At 40.7% G+C, this 26,215-nt stretch overlaps 1 protein-coding gene across 4 annotated transcripts in view; it reads right to left on the reverse strand.

The window, feature by feature from the left end:
- Positions 1-3,688: 3,688 nt before the first annotated feature.
- Positions 3,689-26,215, reverse strand: part of pparg (peroxisome proliferator-activated receptor gamma) — a 36,684-nt gene continuing 14,157 nt past the window's right edge. For 2 of the 4 annotated variants that reach the window (XM_085777520.1, XM_085777518.1), the window contains exons 2-9: positions 20,896-21,192; positions 20,402-20,568; positions 16,752-16,890; positions 11,479-11,678; positions 8,546-8,663; positions 7,904-8,097; positions 5,598-5,841; positions 3,689-3,956 (exon numbers count right to left, since the gene is read on the reverse strand). In XM_085777520.1, coding sequence (XP_085633646.1) covers positions 3,709-3,956; positions 5,598-5,841; positions 7,904-8,097; positions 8,546-8,663; positions 11,479-11,678; positions 16,752-16,890; positions 20,402-20,568; positions 20,896-21,187 — 1,602 coding nt within the window. In that variant the 5' untranslated portion in view covers positions 21,188-21,192 and the 3' untranslated portion in view covers positions 3,689-3,708. Of the gene's footprint in view, positions 3,957-5,597; positions 5,842-7,903; positions 8,131-8,545; positions 8,664-11,478; positions 11,679-16,751; positions 16,891-20,401; positions 20,569-20,895; positions 21,193-26,215 lie in introns of all 4 variants that reach the window. The other 2 variants (XM_085777517.1, XM_085777519.1) reach the window with 2 other exon arrangements.

The raw sequence follows: 26,215 nt of genomic DNA on the forward strand, positions 1-26,215 counted from the left end.
GAGACGAAAAAACGTTCTGACACCAGGCTTTTAACATGTTTACTGAGGATGTAAAGTTGGCGATTTTAACATGGGGGTCTATGGGGAATGCTCCCTTCTGACACCAGCCCCCAGAGGAATCCGAGGGGATTGCAGTTTTTTGAACGCGGAAGTGAGCTTCACTTCTCAGACCGACAACTGCCCCCTTGACCCAAACACAGCCCAAACACTACTCAAACAAACAACTAGACATCAAACTTCATAAAGCACCTCTGTGTGGACCCAGTCGCCACATTTCTGGCTCGTATACTACTGTACATTATGCAAAACACATCAGCGACCTCTCATCTGAACGTGAACATCGGGGCGTCCCTCAACAACCGCGGCTAACACAGCAGCTAGCAGCAGCACGGCAGAGGGAGAAGCCAACAACCAGCAAAGTCGAGCAAAAACAGACACTGCGTGGCCAAAACATGGTCGTACATTTGCTCTTACCTTTGCTGTTTTGCCGTGAAAAGGTTGTGTTATGGGTAAATCCACAATATTTCCAGTTGAACTCTGCCTAGTGTGTACATCTGAATCAGCCGGGCCGAAACCCGACGGCTCTAGGACCCTGCACGGAGCCTGACGGAGCGCATACAACCCCACGTTGGCCTGCACGTGGATCTGCTGATCTGATTGGTTCATGGCTGTCACATGGCTGCCAGTGCGGCCAATCACATCGACCTGGGTCTAGCGTCATTCTCTGCTCTCTATTGGTTAAAATGAGCCGCCAATCACTCGAATCGACCACTCCGCTGCAGAGATAGAGGCTGAAAGCCAAACCCACCCAAATAAGCTGCAGAGTGCTGCAGGGCGCAGAGACACTGAATCCACTATGTTAGTTATTTCCAATCGGTTCCAGTAGATTTATTTTCAGTTAGTTTATCCAAATTGTGTGAAAATAAAGATTAAACAATAGTTTATAGTAGCAGGTGGTTCCAAGCTGTGCCAAAAATGGACATTTTGGAAAGTTCGCCTGGATATTTTGTAGTAAAATCTCAATCATTTTGTCCTGCTTCAATTAATCAGAATCAACCACTGCAGAGACAATGTTCACATGTTGTACAATGATTTTATAGAGAGTTTGAGCTTCATCAGCATTATTCTAAAGGGCACTCATCAAAAATATGATTTTTTTTTAGGCGAATATTAATTTTATTAATTTTTTTTCTGTGTGTCATCTTCATTTACTCTTCACCAGTAACAGATATACTGAAATTTACACATCTCAGCAATTCCTCATTTTTTTCCCCTTTACTATGACACCAAAAGTATTCAAATAGACCTTGTGGTTGCAGAGATATACTCATTTTATTATGGATATGCAATTTTCGAGAAAAGGCCTAAAAAATAGGCTTGAATTCTATTAATGGAATAATATATATATATATATTTTTTTTACCCCTTTAACTTATTCTTGATAAAGTGAATGTCTTCTTAAAACTTTATTGATCAAACTATTCCAAACATTCACTGTGAAAATGAAACCACAATCATCCCTTATAATAGGAATAAAAAGATGTGTCTGAAAACAAAATTATTCCAACTTTATAGGCAACAGTGTACATTAAACTATATACTGTAATTATATTCTATGGAATGGGAGGGTGTACTGTAGGAAATGTGATGCCCACTAAGACTTCACACAGGATAAAAAAAACACAACAATATATGAGAAAACAAAACCTAAATTAAATATTATTTTAAATTAAACAGTCAAATATTGACTCATAAAGATGTCCTTAATTATTCTTAAACCACACCACCACACACAAATGTATAATATAATCTATGTGCACATGACCTCAGTATTGTTTATGCGGGTCCAAAGGCCCCTGAAGACTCCTATCTAATTTCAACTTATCCCTTAATTTATAGAGCTGGGTTCCAATGGTGGGTTTTGCTTTTCTCCTGTATGAAGCAACGTGTGCACTGTGAGTGAGGAAGCATGCCTTGTGACTTGGCAAAGGCCCAGACACTAGGAGAGCCCTGTGTAAATGAACCTGTGCTGTGTGTTAAGGTGACCTGATGTCTCTGTGGGCTAAAGTGTGATGTCATGAGTTTGACTCTGACCTTGCCGTTGCACGCTATCCCAACTCTATCCTCACGCTATCCTGTTTTTTTCAGCTCTCTCTGTAAATAGATATGTCTAAAATCAGGGGTAAAAAGGTAAAGTCCCCTTAAAACGACCATCACGTCCAAAAAATGTTAAACTCTAGAAAAAATAAATAAAACCCCCTCCCTGCTTGCTGATCAAATCTGGATCCACAGACTTCACTCTTCCGGCATGGTTCAGCAGAGTTCAGATGTTGCAATCGTTCCAACAGGGTGTGTGTGTGTCTGTGTGTTTGGTAAGAAACACTGAGGACAGCTGATGTAATGACTATACAACAGATTTCCAAGAGTTTGGGTGACTGGAATGCTTTCAAGGAAGACATTGTTTGGTAATGGCTCTGAACGGTGCATGTGCAAGTCCACTCAGATTCTTCAAGCAAGAGACAGCGCTCAGATAAAAAGTTAGAAAATATTTTATTTACACCAATTTTTTCTTTCTCCCTCAGCTGCATTAATTGGATCCCTTTTGTCTGCACATCCCAGGCCCTCAATGAAACATCTGATTGGTCAGACATAGTTGACACTTTGCATAGATACAACATCATTTCATAGTAAAAAAAATTATAACTCAACCAGTTTTTTTCAGATTCTGAAAAAAAAAAAAAACTAAGGCTGAAAAGCCAATTGTACTTATATTATACATGATATGTGCATAATATATATACTCTGTTTTTATATGGCATTCGGTTCACAATAAAGTCAAACATCAAATCTTAAAGGCACAACATTGCATATAAGAGCTAACATCATCACGGTAATGGGCCCTAAATTGGCTTCACACTTTCTCACAGTTTGTACAAGTGACGCACTCTAAAATATGTTACAGGCAACAATTTGATTTCTGTTTTTGGATTAAGCTGATTAAAAAGAGATAGCACCTTAGCCCTGATGCCAACATAGAAAAGGACTGTATGTATGACGTGAGTGTGTGTGTGTGTGTGTGTGTGTGTGTGTGTGAACGAGAGCACTCCCATTTGTGTGTGTTCACAGAGGTACTGAAGCATGGACACACTGTTGCTGTCTAGGACGGCTGTAACGCAACATGTAGATAAGCTGCACATGAACAACACATGAACTGTACTGTGTGACACGAGGTGCACAATATTCACAGTGATACTCCTTAAGGCACTTGAAGCGGGCTGTGGTGAGCGCTCACTATTTGATGCTTGAGCTTGCCAAAAAGAAAGTCCCCCACTCTTTCAGTTACTCATCCTGATTGGTGCAATAGTTTCATATTTAAGTTGGCAGCCGACTCATAGCAAAATGTCCAGGCTCAGCAGTGGCTAAATGACTGTGCACCGCAAGTTATTCACATGCTGCTGTCTAGACAAGATTTAACACTCAGATTTTCTCTTTCCTTGATTTCTCTCTCTCATTGCCCCCCCCCCTCATCTCTTTCTCTATTTCAGTCAGTCAGTCAGTCAGTCAGCCTGTCTGGCTGGATACCTCCCTTTTTTCAACATACAAGGAGCACAAAGTGCTTAATCTCAACTCTTGATTTTAAAAATAAAATCTTCTTATTTTCTCTTTCATTTCCCTTTACGCTGGTTCGTCCTCTTCCCCTGTGTAGTTCTAATACAAGTCCTTCATGATCTCCTGCAGCAGTGGGTGTAGGCACATGTCCACCTCCGTCTTCTTCAGCAGCTGGATGAGGTGGACGTGGTCCGTGACGATCTGACGCAGGTCCGTCATCTTCTGGAGCAGCTTGGCAAACAGCTGCAGAGAGTCTGGGTGGCTTAGCTTCAGCTGCAGCTCCAGTGAATGAAGAACTGTCTCCTGAAGCTGTTCGATGGGCTTCACATTCAGGAGGCCGGGCCGATCTGGACGGGTTACACAGATATGGAAATACGTTAAAATGATTGGAGAGGAGGAATACAAACAATAGGAAGAATAAAAGACACAGGAGTCTGGGGACAGGAATGACGGGTGGAAATAACTAAACATTTACTACTAGTTACGTATCTGATGGTCATTTGTGAATGGAGACTCCCCTGATTTAGACGTGCCTTATTGCCAGACCTATCTGACTTTTTTCTATTTACAAAAGCCTGCTTATCTTTATTTGAAGGTATAATCTCAGTGGTTTAAGTTAATAATTGACTTAAATACCAGATTTTAATCACGATCAGGTTCAAGGCTAGACTTTTATCAAGTGGTCACATGCAAAACAGCAATATTAGATCAAATAGTTTGGACCCGTTCAGAAATCAAAGTAGCAGGGGAGGGCGTGGGTCCACAGGTCAGTTAGGTTTGCTGTCACTGTCATTAAAGTTTGGATTGTTTTAAAGGGACAACGAGGAGTTTCTATTCGGTTATAAAAAAGTCTCACGTTAATGTGGATGAATCTCCGCTACCCACACTTGTTAATGGGCCCATTTTCGATAAATATATCGAAAATGGAGACCTATTCTGTCTCTATCGTTATTTTGTTATTATTAGTGGTGGCGGAAATGCTGGTCGAGCCGACCAGCGTTTCCTTCGTGGCGAGTCATGAGAATAACGCAGCCGAATCACCGTTTATGGTCGGAACTACGACGGTATGTGAACCTCTTTGAACCTCTGACTTTAATTATTGATGAATGAAAACATGAGTCCGTCTTGCGCCGGTCAAAGAATTTTACGGTGCGCACAGAGGCTCATAAATGTAGTGTGAAAACGCTTTTCCAAAACTCCTCGTTGTCCCTTTAACTGTTTGCTTTACTATCAAGTCATTACTATAGAAAACTGTCACTTTGCCATTTCAATAACTTTTTTATACAAATTATCAATAATAATACAAAAACATGATGAAACAAATAAAGTTAAGTAGTTATTGGGTTGCCTGCAAAACCTTACTTCAAAATGTTGTCAATACAAACCCAATTTTTTGTTGTTATGATGTAGCTGCTGGTTATTGTCCCCATGTGAAACTGACTCATTCACCTTTAGTTCTGCTCCACTTTTTTTTTCTCAACAACATCCCATATCTCCAAGCAATCTGATAAATAGGTCAAGGCTGGCGCTGGATCGCGTGTGTGTCGCAGTGGGTTGATAACTTCAGATTGTCACTTTACAACCATCTCCATTCACGGGGAGCTAAACTGTTCTGAAATACATATATTTATTTTTGTTGGGATACACAAGCTGACACATTCATGAGGTAAATGTTAACCCCTCTAATCACTTGAATTTAAAGTGGGGAAATATAACCTAATATTACTCAGCATTTCAATGACAAACAAGCAAAAGACTGATGTGTTTATGTACATTCACACTCACAGTCACATTTATTCATTTGGCGAGTGCTTTTGTGCAATCAATGTGTCACTGAGACACAGCCAAAGTGGTGGATGTTATGTAAAGATCTACCGACGCTCCAAAGTTCCCTAACAAGTTCGCTAATGCTGATCGTACAGATATGACAGAAAAAAACGCTCGTTAGACACCTGTAGAATGAAAAGAGAACAAGAAGAGGCTCTCACCCCCACTGAGGATAATGACGGCCAGAAACAAGGCCATGTCGCTGTCGTCCAGCTCCAGCGTGTTGAACTTAACGGAGAACTCAAACTTTGGTTCCAACATTTGACAGAAAGGTTTCCTGAGGCTCTTGAGAAACTCCCGCGTCATGAAGATCTGTCCATAGGAGATCAGGGTCCCGTCTTTGTTCATCAGAGGCGCCATCATGATGATCAAGACCTCTATCACACCGTACTTCAGCAAAGTGACCTGGGAAAAGAGTAAACGGTTGGGGTCAGGCACATTGTTTGTGTTTGTTTGTTAGGGCGTATTCACACCAGGAAAGTCCAATAGTTCACTTGCTTTGGTGCGGACTAATTTTTTTTTTACTTGGTGCGGTTTATATTCACATTGCATTTTTTCACAAGCGGATCAACTTTGTAAACAAAAGCACGTGTGTCCCACAGTCGCTCAATCGTTGGATAAAAATTATCAGCGTACTCAGACCAGGGTTTTTTCTGCATTATAAATTATGAGGCGGCCGCCTGTCTGCGTTTGTACGGAGAGATCAGCTGATCCGCTGCTGTTTACTTTCTCTCTGAGCGTCTCCGCCTGGCACCTGCAGATGTTCAGCTGAGGGAATAGCTGCTCGTGTATGGAGCAAGTTGATAACCAGCTTCGTAGTACCGTGTTAACTCGGACCGGGGCTTGAGGTTTTGTTAAGCTGGAACATGAACACAAAGCCTGGCGATGTTGAGCCTCCTTCGCAGTACAGGACGGAGGAGTCGGTGTTTTTTCCCCCCCCGGCCTTTATTTTGAAAGGACAGCTGGAGAGAGACCGAGAGAGACAGGTAGGCTACGCGGAGATAAAGTGAGGGGGGATTGACACGCAGTCCATTATTATCTGAAGCTTTCAGGCAACATTATCACCCCTAAAAATACTATAGCCTATATATTGGTGAGAAATGAACGAGGAGGAGGGGGGGGGGAGACGTGCTATTGATTTTTCTAAACGGTTATGATTCCCACCCGTTTACACGTGTAGATGTTGACACCCCTAGTCTGAAGAATGGTGAGCTAAAAAAAAAAGAAAAAAAGGACGGCACAGCAAAAAACAAACAAACAAAAAAACATAATCATTCTCTCAGGATGTCGCGTACGTGCCGATCGTCATTTAAGCCTGGTCACATTTATTTCTATTAACGGTTATTAATGGGATAACGACTTTCTGTTAGGCTATCAGTTAAAAAAAAATATATTAAGAATGCGCATCCTTAACGGCTGTGGGTGCGTCCTCTCCAGCATCTGATAAATGTTTTCCACTGACCAGATATCAAGGAGGCAGCGTGTCTATCTGTGCTCCATGTTGACCCACGGCTCATTGTTGATAATTTCCACATTTTCTGACAACAACGGAAGCCTGTTGAATCCAAAAAGGCGCTTGGATTTTGCATTTGGTTCGGGAAAGGTTCGGTTTGCATTCACACTGTACGCGAACCGCACCAGGGTTCGTTTGGGACTCTGGTGCGGATCAAACAAGTGGACCGAGTCCCAGCTGCAGAGGTGGTCTCGGTCCACTTGTTTGATCCGCACCAGAGTCCGCTGGTTTGTATTCACACCTCCCTAAAAAGTCCGCACCAGAGGAAAAGTCCGTTTCAAGCGGACCAAACGAGCCTGGTGTGAATACGCCCTTAGTGTTTTTTTATTTTAGCCAGCAGGCTGCAAACTGGCACCAAACTTAGAGGGATCAGTCATGGGCCAGTGAAAACTCATTATGGTGTGGATCTGGATCTGGATCCAGGAATGATCTATTTCTTCCTTTAACATTTGAGATAGGGAACTCTGACATTTTCGTCAGATTTGTTAGGAAATACTGGGACGGGTCTTGATGCAACACATGAGTTTGCGTCACATGAGTTTGTACAGAGTTTCTCTCTCTGGATTCAGATGATAATTTTGATCTGGTGGAAGGAAATGCTGAGTCAACATTACACACACAGGGTTGAACTGATTATTCACAGTAAGCAGCAGTAGATACGGCACTGCCAAGATTCATGAATACTTCATTCAACACGCATGTAATAAAATTACACAACAACAACAGCGGTTGGGACGTCGCAAGGAAACAATTCATATTCAGCTGTAAAGCCATATTATCATTTGTTAATTTCAAACAGGTAATAAAACAATACAATGGTCCTGTGTAAAGATTAAAGATGATAAATTAATAAAGCTACCTGAGGACAAAGGGCTGGCTCATATCTTAAAACATGTCCATACTGTACATGAAATGAACGAACGGACGAGCAGCTGAGGCGTCTTTGTATCTCACCTGATCGTTTAGATCCAGGTCGACGAACCCGGGGATACTCTTGGCGAACTCCGTCACTTCTCTCACTGCTTCGGCTGAGCGTGACTGGCAGCTTTGGAAGAAACGTAGCTCCACGGCGTCTGTCGGCCCCTGTTCGCTGATGCTCATCATTCCCAAAACTCCACATTCCGACCCCATGTGAACTCCCGTGAACGCTGGGATCGAATAAGACGAGTGTGAGAGTTCGGCTATAGAGTTAGAGGGGGGCATAAGCAGTCGCAAGCAAAATGTTTAATGTCTTCACAAGCAAAACATCGTGGGATGATGTCAAAAAGCAGGAAATTAATATAATTTGCCCGATTGATTGATTATAAACATTAGTTTCTTTATCAGTGACTTTGTCCTGTTTACAGCATCAAATCATCTTGCAAGCAAAAACATATCATTGGTCTGTGTGAATACATATGAAATGTGTCCCATGGACATTGTTTTTGATGCATTTCAATATGTTTTGTTTTGTCTCTTTCAGACATTCAAATTCAAAAAATTCAGATTTTTTTCCCCCCAGAAATTGCATGTGTGTATATATATATATATTCGGGCTGATAAATAATAAACTGATGAAAAGGAAAAAGGTAAAACATAAACTTTGGTTCTACTAACCTCCGTGTCCGGATGTGAGGGCAGAGGTCTGCTGATGTTGCTCCTGGATAGGTATCTGCTTGCAGTTGATAAACTGCTCTCCTTCCATTAGAGACTTCATGTCATGGATGACAAAAGGCTTAAGTAGAGAGGAAAGAAGAATATGTGTGAGTGAGGAAGAGTAGATAGATAAAAGTTGGGAGAAAGCCAAGGAATAAAGAAGAGTAAAAAGAAACAGTGTCCTCTCCTTATACTGTAGGGCTCCTGAGGACGTGTTAGCTCCAGATGTAATCGCATACTACTGTCTATGCAATTTGGTCATGGCTCATTCATCACTTGCAAAAGCAAACATTGCCCATCTCGTATGTCTGATGGGCAAAGTAAATAAATCTTAGCTGCAAGCTGAGACAGACAAAAACACTATTTCCAGGTAAATGAAGCTTAACTGAGTTAAAGTCAAGCTAACTGTTTGGTAAAACACTGGCAGAGACCTGCAGTGGCCTGAAAGATGAATGGTACCATTCATTCACTGAAATCTTTCCTTGTCATAGTGGTAAAATGAATACTAAGATGTCCTACGGGGAATTACAGCAAGTTCTAAAGTGAACATTGTTTCTTATGAGACTGAAGAGAATAAAATAAAGAGAGGAGACTCTCAGAGGGACTGTGTCTGAGTTTTTCCTTCATATGCAGAACCATTTCATTTTAACTCATTCAGTCTCCTGTAAATGAAAAGTTTGTACCATAACCACTGAAACTCATACAGTGTGCTTGCAGGTTTGCTGCCACAGCCTTACTCAGTGACCAAGCTAACACATGTTTACTAGTCTTCGCAAATTTTACATAGATGTTGTCGCTGTAGAAACAGACATTCCTGAGTCATTTCATAACAGCACAACAAAATAAAGTGAAACTAAACACACTAATCTGGTTTCAGGTTGGCTTTATTTCTTACTGGTCCATATCCCTGGTCTGATCGGATGTCTTTTGCACAGAAGCAAGGAACTATTTAGCATACAGGGAGTTAATGCTACAGTAAAAAGCATTAACTCCTATCAAGGATAACAAATATTGTGGTAAAGGTAAAAATTGATTGTTGTCAAGCAGGATGGCTGCTGTGGTTTGGTGAATAACCAGGACTCCCTCAGAGAAGCAGATGATTCAGCGCCATTTGGCTGCTATCACGCAGATGAACAGTCATAACAAGCAGACGAAAGAGATGAGGAGCAGCCTTGAACTTCAGCCGCGAATCAACAGAGAGAAGCCACAAAACAAAACTCAAGAGTGCTTGAAACGGTGTGTCTTCAGATAAACAGTCAATAATAATAATAATGATGATGATAAAAAATAATAATAAGGTGCCAGTATTTTACTTTAGTATTTCCAATTTATGCCTCTTCCTATATCCACCACTTGAAGCATTACCACAATGAATAAGTAATAATTCCACACATTTTAACATGTTATAAACATCTGAAGCAGCTATTTTGTATAACATACAAACATTTCTAAGTTCATTTCTAACTAATACTAATGTGCATCAGAAGGAATGACTTTTACTAGTAATGGAGTACTTCCAAAGAGCTTGTTTCACCACTGGTAATGACTAACAACAGATGTTCCACTACACACTCTGCTAAGTTTTTCATTAATCTTGCAGATATATTTAGCTACACACAGCAACATCCTGTGTCGATTTTTCACAACAGAATATTCTTTGGAGTTTTCTTTATGCAGTCTGCCACTTTTAATTGTGCTGATGATTAGGTCTCTTTTGAATACTGAGATTCAATATCCCAAAACATTAAGAACAAAAAGACAGACACGGATCATATCTCACGTTTACATCAGGCTGCTGAGAAGTTCATTCAGTTTCACAGCTTGACCACTGTAATCTGAGATATTTTCTAACAGTCAAAACAGGTAGAAACCAGTCCATCCACTTTTCCTGTTGGAATAACTGCCTGAAAAGTTCTGAACTAAACTCGGTGTTGTTACACAAAGACAGTGCTGGCAAGAGAGTCATGCAGTCATACAAAGGTTAGAATCGTCTAAACTCCGTCAGTTCAAAGATGTGTTATTTGTTACATTTAAATTTTGAAGCTGCACATGGAGGAGATTTATATAATTTGATCAATAATATACTGTGTAAGTACACATACTCCTAATTTTTTATACACTCTCTACAATATCTGGTACAATTGAGACTGTGTAGAGTTTTGTTGGTTTATGTGCCATTGTGTTTTTTGTCACATAAACCAAAACAGCTTTTTAAAAATGTAAAAATTAGCAATATACACCAAAACTATGAGAGAGACAAAGCCGAGTGGACGAAGCAACTGGTCCAGCAGCTTGGATCAGAGCAGTGTGAGGTGAAGAGCAGTAAATGTTGATGACACGACTGATGTCTCTCTGGAATCCACAGATAACTGAGTGCCAAATACACACAGCAAATAACAGGAATGCAGCCAGGCAAATCAGGTATGACTGAACTGAGGTTTTGAACACTAAAATATGAATGAAATGATTTGCTGAGTGAAATACAGCATAAAGGCAGATACATTTTGTACAACAACATTGTTGTTGATTATTGTTGTTTTCTGTTGTGTGCTATGCTAAGTAATGCATTGCATTGCACTTATTGTACTGCCTGAGCACAATCAATTTCCCTTCAGAGGGAATAATAAAGTAAACCAACCAACCTACCTACAGTACATAAATGTAATCATCAAATCATTAATGGTCTATGTTTCCTTCACCATGTAATTATCCAGCTCACACAATAACATGGCCTGCAATATGTCACAGTGCTATACATTTGCTGTACTGTTAAGTTCAATAGAAAGTTGAGTTGTAGAAATAAGTCATGGTAAAAGGCTCACACAAGGAGGATGCAGACTCTTCCAAATATGCATACAAGTAAAAGTAGAAGGCAGTAAGGCAGCGCCGCTTACCGCGTTGTCTCCAGTCTTCCCAGAGAGGATGGCCCTGGCCTTGGCCTTGGTGAGGGGGAAGTATTTCAGATAGGCCTCGTACAGATGCCGGGCCAGAGCCCTCAGATCTGCTGCCTCCGGGTGCATGTGCTCCATGTCAGACGAGAACTCGGCCAACAGTTTCTCCTTCTCCGCCTGGGGCATCCGGCCAAAACGAATAGCTGGGGAAAAAAACAGAAACATTCATACATAAATACACAAATAGACAGACACAGACACAGGTTGCCAGGCAGGCAGACATACAGGAGCACACACACAGATAATTAAAAGCAAGTGTAGCCACACTGATTGATGAGAACAAACACATTCACAACACATTCAAAATTACAATCTATACATCTTGTTCTATTCAGTGAACTACAGTAGAAGCAGAAGCAGGGACACATGAGATGTATGTATCAGTCTGTAATATAAACCACATCACATGAACAGATAAACAGGATTAAAATGCTTCCCTCCTTGTAACCCTCGCCCTCTGAGGTCATCCAACTCAGCAGTGGAGCCAACATCTGTGCACATGTTGCATTCAAGTCCAAATCTGGATGTTGCTCCTGGATGCTACTGGCCCTCAAACAATTCTACTTCAGCAGGAACACATAAAACCACTGAAAAATGACATGTCAAAGCCGTTTCTTACCAAACTGTGTTAGTATTTGTTACAATATTACCTAACCTTCTCAGTTTTCTCAATGAGTTTCAATGTCACTGCTTTTTGTCTGCCTGACATAATTGTTTATTAAATTAAATTAAATTTAATGATCCAATCTGAACTGTTCGGACAGTGGTCGTGGAATCGTATCCAACCAACCAAGCACCTCAGAACACAAGAAAAAAATGGTTGATAAATGAAAGAAGGAAAAATCTGGGACAACTCAGATGGGGGAGATATATCTTTCAGCTGTTGCTCAAGGATGCTTCAGGGACTCTCTTTTTTTAACTTGCCTTTTCATAATCCCAGCGTTTAGTAACAACCCTTTCAACTGCCCAGATGTCAGCACACCAAGCTTAATTTTGAAACACAGAGACAGGAAATTTTGCCGAATGGAAAGCTTCCCGGCGTGACGCCTGGAAATGCACAGCCCCGTGTGGCAGAGTGAAGACAACTTTCACAAGTGACTCACACATGCCACACCATGTTTCAGTGAAAGGGAAAATCCACCGGCGGGACCCGTCAGACTCATCCCTCGTGTCATTCTGTGGGGTGTGTCTCACGTCGCAATTACATCAATAATCTGTTTTTGCGTAACACATTGGTAATGATAATTACACAGCTCACTGCAAAACCTGAAAAACAATCTCATCCAGATATAACTCTGACTCTTCTCACCTTTCCAGCTGTTCGTGCAGATAATATGACACTTTGTTGGCCCATCAAAAGAACCAGTTCTTTTCCATGAGTTTTTTCTTATATAGAAAAGATTTTCAAATTAATTTACTTTAATTGATATATTGATATACAGTATATTCTAACATGTAGGACAAAGTGTGGATGGGTTTGCCCAATTGACTGAAGCTGACCTTGACATTGTGTTGTTGCTGTGTCATTGTGTCGCTTTTTACTGCTGTGAAGTGGTTATACCTTTTCTATTAAGCTTCTGTGTAGATTGTAAAAATAGGTACATCACTGAGTACAAAACTTTCCCAGGAGTAGTTTCATGTCTGTCCATCAAAGACGTACTTAATGAACTATAATTCCAAATGGTTTTCCATGACTCACACTGCATTATACCTGCCAAACATACTGTATAATTGTGAAATAGCTCCTATAGTAATTTAGTGACAGCATTCTAGTCAACCTGCTATTTGATGCAATGTTGTGAAATGGTTAAACTTTCTTTTTCTGTTTGTGGAAGTCATTAATTATCCCTCCATTCAAGCCAGTGCTCTACGTTTCCTCCAATATGTGTTTGTGTGTGTGTGATTGTGTAATGCTGACTGTGCAATGAATGCACACCTTAAGCAAATGAATACAAACTAAAGCTGCCCTATCACGAACAAGGCAACGAGCCCACAGCAGTGACACAGCAGATTGGAGAAATCAGTCGAGGTCTATGTACTCCGAGATGTCAATCATTGATAAAGTAAAAACACTGAGCAGACTTTCAAAGCACCGGCTGTACCTCCAGAAATATCAGCAGAGATACGAGTGGAGGTGGAGGAAGGGAGAGAAACGTAGAGATAAAGTGGTGCGACAGGAGAAACAAACAGGTTCCAAACAGTGCTGTAGATACTATACGTTTTTTGTTGTTGTAGTTGAGCTTAAATCCACGGAAATATTATCCAAGTTCAGCTCAAGTGGACTTTTATTAACTATAAAGTTTAAATCTTTTTTCATAGTTTTTCACTTTGAATTGACAGCTCACCACAAATTTCATAAATGGACTGAATTAATTTGCTTTGCAACGACTTCTGATTAATTGCTTTGATGATCAATGATCTGGTTCTGTGAGGTCTGGATGGATGTGTGGCTGCAGTTTGAATAGTTCAATGGTCCCATTTAACACATTGCTATGTAGAGATCTGTGATAAACTAAGCTATTTTTTCATCATCATTTTCATCAAATTGAACTTGAACTGAACACTGTGCTTAGCCTTGTATTGCCTGCCTCGCATCTGCAGCATGATCACTTTCTTCTGTCTCTCTGTACTTACTGTTCATAATTGCAGAAATGCAAGAAGTACAGGCAACTTTCCCGCTTTCTGTCAACACTGCTAAGGACACGGTCGTCTTGTTTGAATATAATTTAGCAGAATTGTCAGTGTGAGTTCAATGTGAGTACTCCCGTCCTACTGGTCAATTGATCTGAACAAGATTAATGAAAAAATGCATCGTGTCTGCCCAGCTTTAGTCAAGATGCATCTATTCTAACAGCTCTGCGACAGCTCTGCCAGGAAATCTGCTTGGCACAGTTTCCTGACCGTAATTCTAATTAGCCAAACACATGTTTGGACACCTGTGTGCCAGATACTCTCATGAAAGCAGAAAACTGTATCCAATCAGCTAACAAAAGGAATACGTCTTCCTATTTTACTATGTGAGCATATTTACTGCCCCATGTGACATTTAAGTGTCTACAGAATGCTCTGTAGTTCACATGTGCAAAAATTAAGTCATGCAACACACCTCTCAGTAATGATGATGACACTGAAGTCGTAGATACAGATGTCATGTTAAAACCAGATGTTTTGTATCTATTAGTATGTATCTATCTATTATGTATATGGTATACACATACATACAGTACGTATGTATGTGTATACCATATACATATACATAGTATTGTACACATATACATATACGTATATACACATACACAAACAAACACAGTGATGCTCAGGATGTGTACTTGGAATATCTTTATACGTGTGTGTGTGTGTGTGTACATACATGCACACACACACTGCATGACTACATAACAGACGGAGCAGAGAAAGATCAATGGTGCTTGGCTGCAGTAAGTGAGTGTGCAATAATAATACATAATGACAATAAAGTGATTGATAAAGAGTTGTATAATTTACAGCTCTTCAAGTTTCCTCTACCTCTGCATGCGAGCATATTTCCCCAGATGAAGTCTTGTGTAACGACAGCGCTCAGGTGAAGTGGCACTGGCACCAATCTCTGCAAATACTTGCTTTATCTCCCACTCAATCTCATCTGAATCCACTGAGATTAGCTGATAAATTTAAATTCACTGGACTATGTGCAATATCTGCACTGAATACGACACTAGCTCATCACTATGACATGTTCACTATCACATTACAGCGACCAGGCTTTCAAGCCTCACATTGTGTGAGGCTCCCCAAAGACTTTTCAGAGATCATCAACAGTCATCAATCATAGAGTAAAAGCTGAAATTTGTCTCAACCTAACAGGTGCAACAAAACTAACAGGAGAGTCAGGGCGATCAGGCACGACCTGTGCAGCACACCTACACACAGTCATGACAGCCATGCTGAAACTCACCTGTGGAGGTGGAGCCAGTAATTGAAATGAAAAGGGCCCCAGCTGTACCAGCCGATGCGCTTCAGTGGGCAACAATGGCTAACAAAACAAAACCTTTCTCCAGGGGAACAGTGATGGGTGAGGGCAACATTGCTACTGAAGAAAGAATTTTACAATACAGTGCATGATTTCTCTAGATATTTTATACTTTGATGTGGAGCGTGTGACACACAGTCATCTGATAGAATTCACAGTGGGTCACTCCACTTGCTTCAAACCACCGGAAATTGTTCTGCAGCTGGTAGGGGATTTCAGTAGCTACTGTTATCTTTCAGGTCTGTGAGTGGGCTTGTGTATGTGGACTTTTCTAATTTCACTTGTTCTTTTTGTTTTACTGTTTTTTAAACAACTCTTGAGGATTTAATTCAAATGTAATATGTTGACAATTTGTGTACTATGAATGTTGTCACTGAAAAACAATTTTCAAGGGAAAACATGAAGTTGTCCACTCCGTACTGTACACAATAAGCCTTGTGGAGCCATGACTGCAATGATGGCAGAGCTGACGGAGCGCATAGTGCGACATTTATGGGACTTTTTTTTGTTGCCATATTTCTGTTGTTACATGGTCACCAGAGTGTGAACACAGTTACAGCCAATTGTTGTTTCAAATGTGCCAGAATGGGCCTCGGGAGCCTGATATAGCCGGCCACAAAGCCAGGTAGAAATGTAGAAATTCAGGGCTTTGGTTAGGAGGTGTTTAGGAGCAGAAGGAGGTGGAGGGGGGTTAAACTTACAACCCTTTGACCACAGTTTCATTTCTAAATTATACTGTCAGGGTGGCTGGTAAATTTTTTGCATTAATGCTGGGAACTGAAACATGTAGGGTTGCGATACCACAGAAGAAGCAGCTGGCAACCTATAAGGCAGCGGTGTACATTGCTGCATATACCACCACACCTCAAGATCAAATTGGCAACAGTGTGGTGAGGGTGTATCTGTTATTCTCAGAGAGCATCAGAGGCACAAAGGCTGGTCTACAAGAAGACACTTCCTGGGTCACAGTTTCAAAAAAGAATTGGACTTGTTTACTTACACCTGCTTATTTATACTGATGTATACATAAATGTAAGGTCATTTCCTGTGTGAACAATGGGTACTGTACTGTAGGTGAAAACCTAGATGTGGGGAGTGTGCACATGAAGGTGAAAAATGAAACAAGCATCTGATTGTACAGTGATTTTTCTGCACAAGTACAGTATATTTCACAGTGTCACCATCTTACCGTTGTGCGACATGCCGACATTGAGGCACTTCTGGAAGCGACAGTATTGGCATTTGTTGCGGGACTTCTTGTGAATGCGACAGTGAAGATCGCAGTGGTCGTACACCAGCTTTAGCCTGATTGTGCGTCTGAAGAAACCCTGCGAAACAGAAAGAGCAAGACATTTTAGTTGCGGGCTTTGGTGCTACAGACATCTGCCGGGTTTCTTTACATTTGCTCTGCTCTGCTAATTCTGACACTTTTCTAAGAATGGGTGAGAGAGCCATGCCACAACAGTACAGGAAAGGAAGGTACATCTGCTCCTTTGAATGTAAGGTTTTTCTTTATAGGATTCATTTTGCTGACTTGACAGGAATATAAGATAGTAAAAGTATGATCAGGAATGTAGTAAAGACAAGATTCTTAACAAAGCATAATAGAGAAAAATTATATTATTGGTTGGATTGCTGCGATTTTCATTGTGTATTAGGGTTATCCAGCACTTTGGTTGACCCTGGTTGTTTTATGAATAAACTGTTTTGATATTACAGAAATCAAAAGAAATACAATATGTAAAAAAAAAAAAACATTTTCGGTGATGCAGCAAGACGAGATGCATTCCCACTTTGATGTTTTCACCCTTAGGACCAAAGGAGCCATAAGACTTGTGCTTATCTCAGCTATTAACTCTACAGCCATGGTCAAACTCTCAAAAACACACACTCCTACGCACAGCCACACAGGTTTGTTGTTGGCTGCGGTGTTTGTCTAAGATGACTAAGAAAGCTAATGGAAGAAAAACGAAGAATTGAAAAGGACGGAGAAATAAAGAAGTGTGGGGCGGAGGCTCTGACAGGAGAACTGTGTGTAAGCTTTAATTAAAAAAACCCCCACATCTGGACACAGGTGGCTTGGTGCGTTTGGCATCTGCATTCCTACAATTCACAGATGTTCCTTTTTAATAGTAGGTTATTTAAAGAAGGAGGAAGTCAAAGAGGGTCAAGACTCCACCTCAATAAAGAATGTTTTCTGTTTTGAAACAATTAAGTGTTTGCCTGCTTGGCTGACCCCCTCTTCTGGTGAGTGTCCCCCGAGACTTGAGCAGAACAATGACTACTGTACCTTCGCTTCATTCAGCCTCCAAAGGTACAGTAGGATTTAGACTAAGTGGATAGAAAAACACAAACCTCTGTACATTGTAATGGATCCAACACAACAACCGTGGCAGTGTCAGAGGGCAGAGAGAGGCACAGGGGTGCTGATTCCTGTTTATGTTTAAGGCTGTGGTCAGTGATCGTGTTGTACTGGACTACATGACACTGTGTGTCATTCTGTACTTCTGTTGCTTACAATGTGCAAATAAGGTTGACAAAATATTAAAAACACATTTTAATAAAACACAGCCATGTACAACAACAGCAATGTAAAGCCTTTAAATGTAGTGTACAACTGTGGTCATTTTTTCTGTTCTATATTCTATTTTTTTTAAATGACAACAAGTCCCATGGCCAAGCCAAAACCAACAATGTGTTTTATTTGCTTTCAGCATTTTCTGGCATGTGACTTGATATTTAAAGAAAGAAAACAGCTGGGAACTGTAGTTTTAAGAAATTGTTCCTTTGACAGGAGTAAACAGTCTATTTGTCACGGACAAGATTAAGCTGTGGATTTAGTTTAAAGCACATGGAGGGCGTATGCTTCACATACAAAGTCTTGTTGCACCCATTACAATGAGGGGGAAAAAAATGCTCTGGTTCATTTGTATTTATTTGTTTAAACCAATCACTATTCTCTTGGGCATCTCTGAGCCCAGGATACAGCAACAACGTCGCTGCAAAATAATGTTGGTGGGAACTTGTTTTGGTGAAACATTTGCACTGAAATGGCTAATTACACAGAAAATGCCACAAAAACAGCGAGAGATGTGCATTGCATGTGTGATTGCATGCAATGCAAATCTTCATCAGAACTTGCCATTTTCAGCGTGTAGGTTGTTGTTTGTTTCCCGGCGCAAAGGGGATTTTGAAAAAGGTGAAAGGCAGATGGCAGAGGGGAGGAGGGTGCAGTTGACAGGCGATGGCAGACCCACAGTCTATATCAGATGAGTCAGACTAATGTGCCACCACCACATAATAAACTAGCATCCACATGCATTGTAAAAGAGGAACTGTTGCACAGTGCAGCAATGTGACTCCTGTATGTGTTTTAATAGGTTTTAGAAAGTGCAAAAAGAAAAAAAACATCTGTAGCATAAAGAGATAAATTATATCAGTCACAACACCCACAAAAACGACTTATACTCAATTGAGAAAAAAGTAGTTTTTGAATAAATCTACTGTTAATTCGAGTGTAGCCAACATTTATACTGTTTTATAGTCAGAGGATTTTTTTATATATTGTTTTGTATTTAGAAATGTCATTCTGATGATAGAGGGTTTTAGTTCAAATATTTAGTTTTTTCCAAAATTATATGCACTGATTTGTAATTTTAATAGTAACCAACATTACAAAATAATGATGATAATGATAGAGCAAGTTTTCAAATGCAGACATCTTTTTATTCTAATAAAAGTAACCTGTAATCACTACAACACCTTTTACCACATTCTATTTTTAGTCTCACTGAGCTTTTCTTTCACTTTTTACACTTCATTTAAATAAATAGCGGCTTTTCTTACTATTTTTCCTGGAAGAATTTCAGACCTGTGAAAACATCTTGGAACCAAACTGAAATCTTCATACAAAGAACTGCTGCAGTTTCTGAAAATGCATCTCGTATTTCTTAGGACAATGTCACAATTTATAGCTACTCTTCTTATAATGTCTCAATATTTCAAAGAAAATGGAGATGTGTGTGAAACCTCCCCCTCACTCTATTAGTTATTTATACACTATGGCCTATGCAGATAGACAAACAGACAGAGTTTAAGGGGTTGGCTGTCTGTCTGTAGAAGCCTGCGCAGGATGGAAAATATATGGGGCTTGTGGTTAAAGTGACAGACATCAAAAAAATGAAAAAAAAAAAAAAAAAATACACAATTCTCTCCAAAGCATTATAGAGTTTTTATTCCACCAACCTATTTCACCTCAGAGTGACACATGGTGACAGAAAAAGGAAGGCTGGCAGAGAAACAAAACTTTGCAGTAGAAGTTGTTACACCCATTACCATTTCCTGACATGACTCTAAGGTCGTATGACTTTTTTTTAGCAAAACTTTTTTAGAGTAGCAATCATTCATTCTCCACTACTGTGCGTAATTATTTGAGATGTAACATAACGTAAAAAACATTTAAAAGGACTAGAATCCTCTTTACTAGAAGTAATTCCTCTTTCACCAGGAAGAAAAAAGATACCAATGCCTTGTGTTTTTTGGGTTTCATGTGAATAAAGTTACACATTAAACATCCAACACCCCACAAATCATCTCAATGTATTGTGCGATGCCAAAAAAAAAAAGAAAAAAAAGAAGGCTTAAACATTTATGTCATTTTTCAAACCTCTGAGTTGTGAGGATTTGCTACTTTACTTTTGTGGTAGTATATTAAACATCTTTGGGTTTTTAGCAGGTGGTTGGATGAAAAAAAAAAAAAAAAAGAGTCACCTGAATTGCTTATATTGTCTTCCCCACTTTGTCTTAGTTTCATCTTTACTGATGATATTTCGGTCCTACCTTGCAGCCCTCACAGGCATGGACGCCATAGTGAAACCCCGAGGCTTTGTCTCCACATACGCGGCACTCGATGTTTAGCGATGCCGTCGACGTGTCGTCCTGAAGCTTGGAGAACACGGGGCTGTCAGAGTACTGAGGTGGTGACTCTGGCTCCAGCTTGATTGAATCTGGTGTAAGAAGGGTCAGTAATCAGAACAATGAGTCATGCAAGCAAAAAAAACTTTCTAACCTCAGATTTAATGCACTTTAGGTTGAAGCTGTTTTTTTTTCCAAATGTGTGTCCTGGAATCTCTAAGTGACTACAACCACTATTCAACAAAAGTAGTCAAGTACTAATCAATATGTCAATGTGTCATATGCATTTTCACATTTCTGGTGCAAGTAGATTCTGAAAAGAAGTTGTAGATAACCCAGTACTGTTCGCCTCCCGCCAGAAATGATCCAGCTACAGAGAAAATAGACTGAGCTCTGGTTAACCCATGAAACAGACTTACTGTGTGTGCTCAGCTCCGTCCTGTAGCTGTGCATGTTTGTGTAGTCCATGTTGGTCAGGGGTTCTTCGCTCTGCGGTGGACTGGGGTCATAGGCCACACCAACGGACGAGATGGAGGACACAAGCGAGGGAGACAGGGAGGAAGGGATGGAGGCGGAGGAGATGGAGGTGTAGTCTAACGTGGACAAATGCTTCATGTCCAGGGAGTGGGAGCTGTCATCCAGCTCCGAGAGGTCCACGGCGCTCAGACTGAAACCCACAGGCCAGGCAAGGAGCTGCTGGGTGTCCACCATGTCTACTGTGGGGAGAGATGAAGAGTGACGAGTCAGCGGATGCAATATCCTTTGTTGACTGTATGTGGCCTTGTTAAAAGAAAACAACACTAGAAGAAGCAGAGAGAGGAGGGGAGGAAGAGGAAAAGTTGGAGGGACAGAGGAAGAAAGGGAGGAGGGGATAGAAAAAAGAGGAGAAAAACAGGAAGCGAGAAAGAAAGATACCAAGTAAAATGTGCCCAGATGCAGCATTATAGATGGTGTTAATGATGAAATATATCAGCTCAAACAGTGTAATACACAAGCAACAGATACACACACCCTCCCATGCAAACAGCATGATGAGTGCTCGTGGTCCTGCGGCTCATTCCTGCAGCCTGTCTGTTATCTAGCACGCAGGGAGGCAGATCGTGTCACGGGGAGTACAAGACGAACTCTGGCAGTGCAGAATGCCTCTTCTGCTCAAAACACCGTCTCCCTCTGTTGCTGTTTGGGTGGCTCGCAGTGTGATTGCCCAACCAAAGGACACAGAAAGGAGGACAGTTTGCGCCTCTGTCTGTCTGAGGCCAAGGATGTAGGATTCTGACTTTTGGAGTTGAACATGGAGCTGTGTTACACACTGTCCTGTTTTTTTTGTTGTTGTTTTTTTCAAATAAACCATATCTCTATGTTTTTCTAATTGACCACAAATCCTATAAAAAGACCAACACACAATAAAGGTCACATATAGAGCAAGACATAACAATTACAGTATCCTACTCAAATTCTGGTTGTCAGCAGGATCACATAAGAAGTACAGACCTGATTCAAACTGAACTTGTTGGAGGTGTGGGGTACACATTTGGTTTCAGATCTGGATCAACTGAGTCTGAGTTTTTGTTTTTTTATTTATAAAGTGCGGTGTTTGTTGATTGACATTGACATTGGTGTAGGTCTGCGCTCTCTACGTGCTCCCTCTGACTATTTTTAGTTGTGCATTTGATGCACTTGCAAGTATTTACAGCAGTGGGATGATGTACTGTATATGAGATTGACTAAAAATAAACTACAGTGGCCAATGCTTTAATGAGGCAACATGTGTCCTCAGTCTTTTTAACAGTTTTTGAACACCTGTGGAAATCTCTGGCAGCACATATACTGTACCTGTTTGTGTAAATTCATTGTTGGTTTTAGTCTTCTCATGGCATCTGTTGACACTGAGAAAAATACAGTACATCATCTTTGTTTACCATTAATAAAATACCTGAATCATGTACTGTATGGTAACATGAGCTTAATCAACACACAGCTCCCTCTAGATATTCAGCTCTGTGTTGATAAAAATGAATTAAGTCAGGCATTTCAATATCTAACTGAGATGGTCAGACATTGGAGGAGGGAAGTCAGCCGAGATGGTCAAAGTCCAGTCATCAGACGTTACGACAGTCTAAATGAAAGCCAACAACCTACAAGGCCATACGGTATAAAGAGGGAAAAATGTGTTTGGTTATGCAGAAATGAGTAAAATCTGTTTATTGTTTATCGTTGTCCATGTCTTAACACAAAAAAATTGCAAAAACTGACAAACATATCAAATAAAAATGTGTCAGAAATATAAACTGCAGTATCAGTTTCAGAACTGTTAAAATAATTTATTTAAACAACTGAGAAGTTTTTCAGCAATGAGTGTATTTGTAGGGGGAAATTATTCATATCTAGTGTTTACATCAGCAGGATAGTGTATGTGGGGTTAAACTCAGTGAAGAGTTGGGTTCAGTAATGTGTTTATAATAGTTTTTGGCTTGACAGTGTCTTCAGTGGAGACACAAGCTATATCAGGCATGGATACAGAGACAACATTTGTTAGTATCCTTAGATATTACTAAAACTTTTCACGCAACATTTGATGGAAGAAAACTCCTTGTAGGAAGGAAATAGCTGATCCGTGTCTTTATATATATATCAGTGCTGGAAACGACTTAGTTTTCCCACGCTTTTTTCTTTTTTTTTAAGAGGGAGGAAGCCATGCTTGATTTCTGACCCTGATTTAAACTAAAGAATCTCTGAAAAGGAAAAGACAAACTAGCTGCAGTTTATAAATAATCAATAGACTAAAAGGTCTGTGTACTGAACTACATGGCCTGCCAAACAACCTTTTGTAACCGCCACCGAATCTCAAAATAAACCCCCTCTAATCAACCTTGAGCGCTCAATTTGAGGGGAAAGAAAAAAAAAACCCAACAAAGAATGAGATGAATTATGCAACAGGACAGAACTAAAATAGCAATACTCCGATGGCACAGTAGCACCAGGTATAAAAATTGCTTGAAATGGCTCCAAAGTATCTGGCAAAACATCCCCGCGGAGCAAACATCCTCCTTTCTCAACTACACATTGTTTCCTTTTTAACTTGTTTGGAATGTGGCAACGCAAAATCAGCGGGGGATCCACTTAAAATTCACAGTGACTGTGACATTGTTTCAGAGTAGGGGAGCGAAAGTGTGTGTGTGTGTGTGTGTGTGTTTTCCCGCAAGCTGTATCACTTCCACCGCCTTGGAAGCAGCTGAGGGGGAAAATGCTGACTATTAATAACCAGAGAAACCTGGTTATTTTTCCATTTGTTGGCCCCTTGCCAGGTGATCCGAACCTAAAATAGACAAACGCAATGGAGCCGCTTGTGTCCTGGTTGGCACCGAATCATATGGAGACAGAGATAGAGATAGAGAGAGAGAAAAAGAGAGAGAGAGAGAGAGAGAGAGAGAGGGAGAGATGAGGAGTGAGATAAAGTGAGAGAGGTGACAGAGAGCAAGTCCCAAGACCACTTCAAGAAATCAAACATCTCTCTAGGGGTATTAAGAAAAAACCCTTATCTTAAGAAATTCATGCTCTGAGCTCAACACCGCGCGCAAAGAAAACAAGGAAGGCCGCAGCAGCCTGGCAGTTAAACCACGGTGCTTAAATCATGTTGTAATCCAAGGTGAAACAAGTTTGTAGGCAGAGTGTCCATGGAGATGCTGTAATACAAAATCTATACTGAATCCAACAAGTTTGTGAGCTGCGTGGGCAAACAACCTGTCAGACGGTATAAAAGGTGACAGATGATTAAGGTTTATGTAGCACACACTGTGTTTGTAAAGTTTGCGTGTGTGGTTGTGCGTGCCGATGAGAGCATGTGTGCGACAGTTTAGCCGGTGTCTCCTGCCTGTTCTCAGATTTCCACATGTGAGAACTTGTCCTCCAGGTACAGGAGCACAGTGTGTAGGAGTATGTTCTATCATCCATTTCTTCATGTCATGGCATAATAACAAAAGGCCAACGTCAAACTGGAGGGCAGGTTGGGCAAGCTGATGGACCTGTACAAGCCAGGCTGGTACTGTGTGTGTGTGTGTAAAAGAACATGTACAAGGAAGAACACCGGCCATCAACTCACCCAAAAAAAGTATTGTACAAGTGACACAAAAGCTGGATTAAATAAAATTATTATGTTAACTTTGGGAGTGATAATGACTCTGTTCTCACAGCGCGAAAAACTGCAGTTCTGGAAAACGAGGTGAAACCATGAGGTCAAACAAAGAGATGTGAAATCTTTCCTTTAGGGACAAAGTTGCAAAACGAATTAAATGTTTTTTAACGTTCATATTTCCCCACACCCGGTCCAAAATGAACTGAAGCAAAGGCCGGGATCCGCTTACTGCACAGAGAGAGTGTCTGAGGTCGTTTTTGTTCCTTTGAAAATGGAGTTTTGGTGATTACAATGATTTCGCTTTTTTTTTTTCTTTTGTCAGGTTGTATACAGAAAGTGCTCAAGACGGAAAACACAGTACAATACAAAAAAAAGCTGACAGTGAATAACCCGTGCAGTCAGACATTATCAAGTGCTGTCATCACTTCTTCTTTTGCACTCCTACACATCAGGAGTCATTTAAGAGTCAGGCAAAGAAAACACACAAAGTGCGATGTAGTTCAGGACAGGACAGAAGCCTACGTAGTCTGGTGTATTTAGTAACAAAAGGCAGAACCTGTCCTGCTGCATTCAAGGCATTTACACTCTTATCTTCTCTGTTTGAATAAAAACTATGCTTGCTCTCCGAGGGTGAGAACTACATTCACTCGATCAGATGCACTGTGGGAAACATATTTTGTACTTTTTCTTTTCTTTACAAACCACGACAATTCTAAAATGTGTACTTTTTTAGTAGGTTGTTGGGACTTCCTGTGCTAGACAAGTGAATTGCAAACAGATAAATATAAATTTGTGCCCTTCTGACTTAAACACAACCACAACCCCCTAATTTATCACAGTCTAGCACTTGACAAATTTCTTGCTGCTGCTTTTATGACATCCTGAAGACAAAATGACTTGTTGCAGAGTATTTCCTCTTCTAGAGGAAGGCGTGGTTTTCTCTTTCTTGTCTTTCTTTCTTTTTTTTGCACTGTAAGCCACTTGTATTATCACAGTTGTCCCATATATATGAATGTATGCAAGTGTGATATACAGAGAGAGAGAGAGAGAGAGAGAGAAAGAGAGTAAGTGCTCAGAGCTCTGTGACTTCCTGACCTCTTCATGTAAAACAGCATGTGGTTCAGTGTCAGTGACTAAAACAAAGATATGCCCGCCTGCACGTCTGCCTCACAGTCCCCCACAATTTCTCTGAAAAGACGAAGCGTACTGGATTCTTGCCTGCTTAGTCCTGCATGAGGAAGCTGTGGGACGCTGGGTCACTTGTTGCAATAATGCTGTGGTTTATTGGACTGCATTAAACGTGATCGTGGGCAGGTGCTCAGTTCAGAGTGCAGAAGGGTGGAAAAAGCCTCATGCAGAATAACTGCAAAAAAACCTACCATCCTCCTTCACTCTTCAGGAAACTGGTACTCAGTTTTACCTTTGGTGGTGTAAAGCCACCACGGGCAGAATTACCTGTATGGGCCTTCCCCGTCTGCGCCTAGATGATCAAACAGGAGAGTGGTGGAAAACTAAGTGCACCCGAGGTGTCAGCCAGAGGTCTGGAGTGCCCTCTCAACAGAAACGAGAGTCTCTTGGTGTCTGAAAACCCACTTGCTCGGTTGGTA

Source organism: Trachurus japonicus, chromosome 5 (genome assembly GCF_045865225.1).
Source record: "Trachurus japonicus isolate A0001 chromosome 5, Traja_1.0".
NCBI lineage: Eukaryota > Metazoa > Chordata > Actinopteri > Carangiformes > Carangidae > Trachurus > Trachurus japonicus.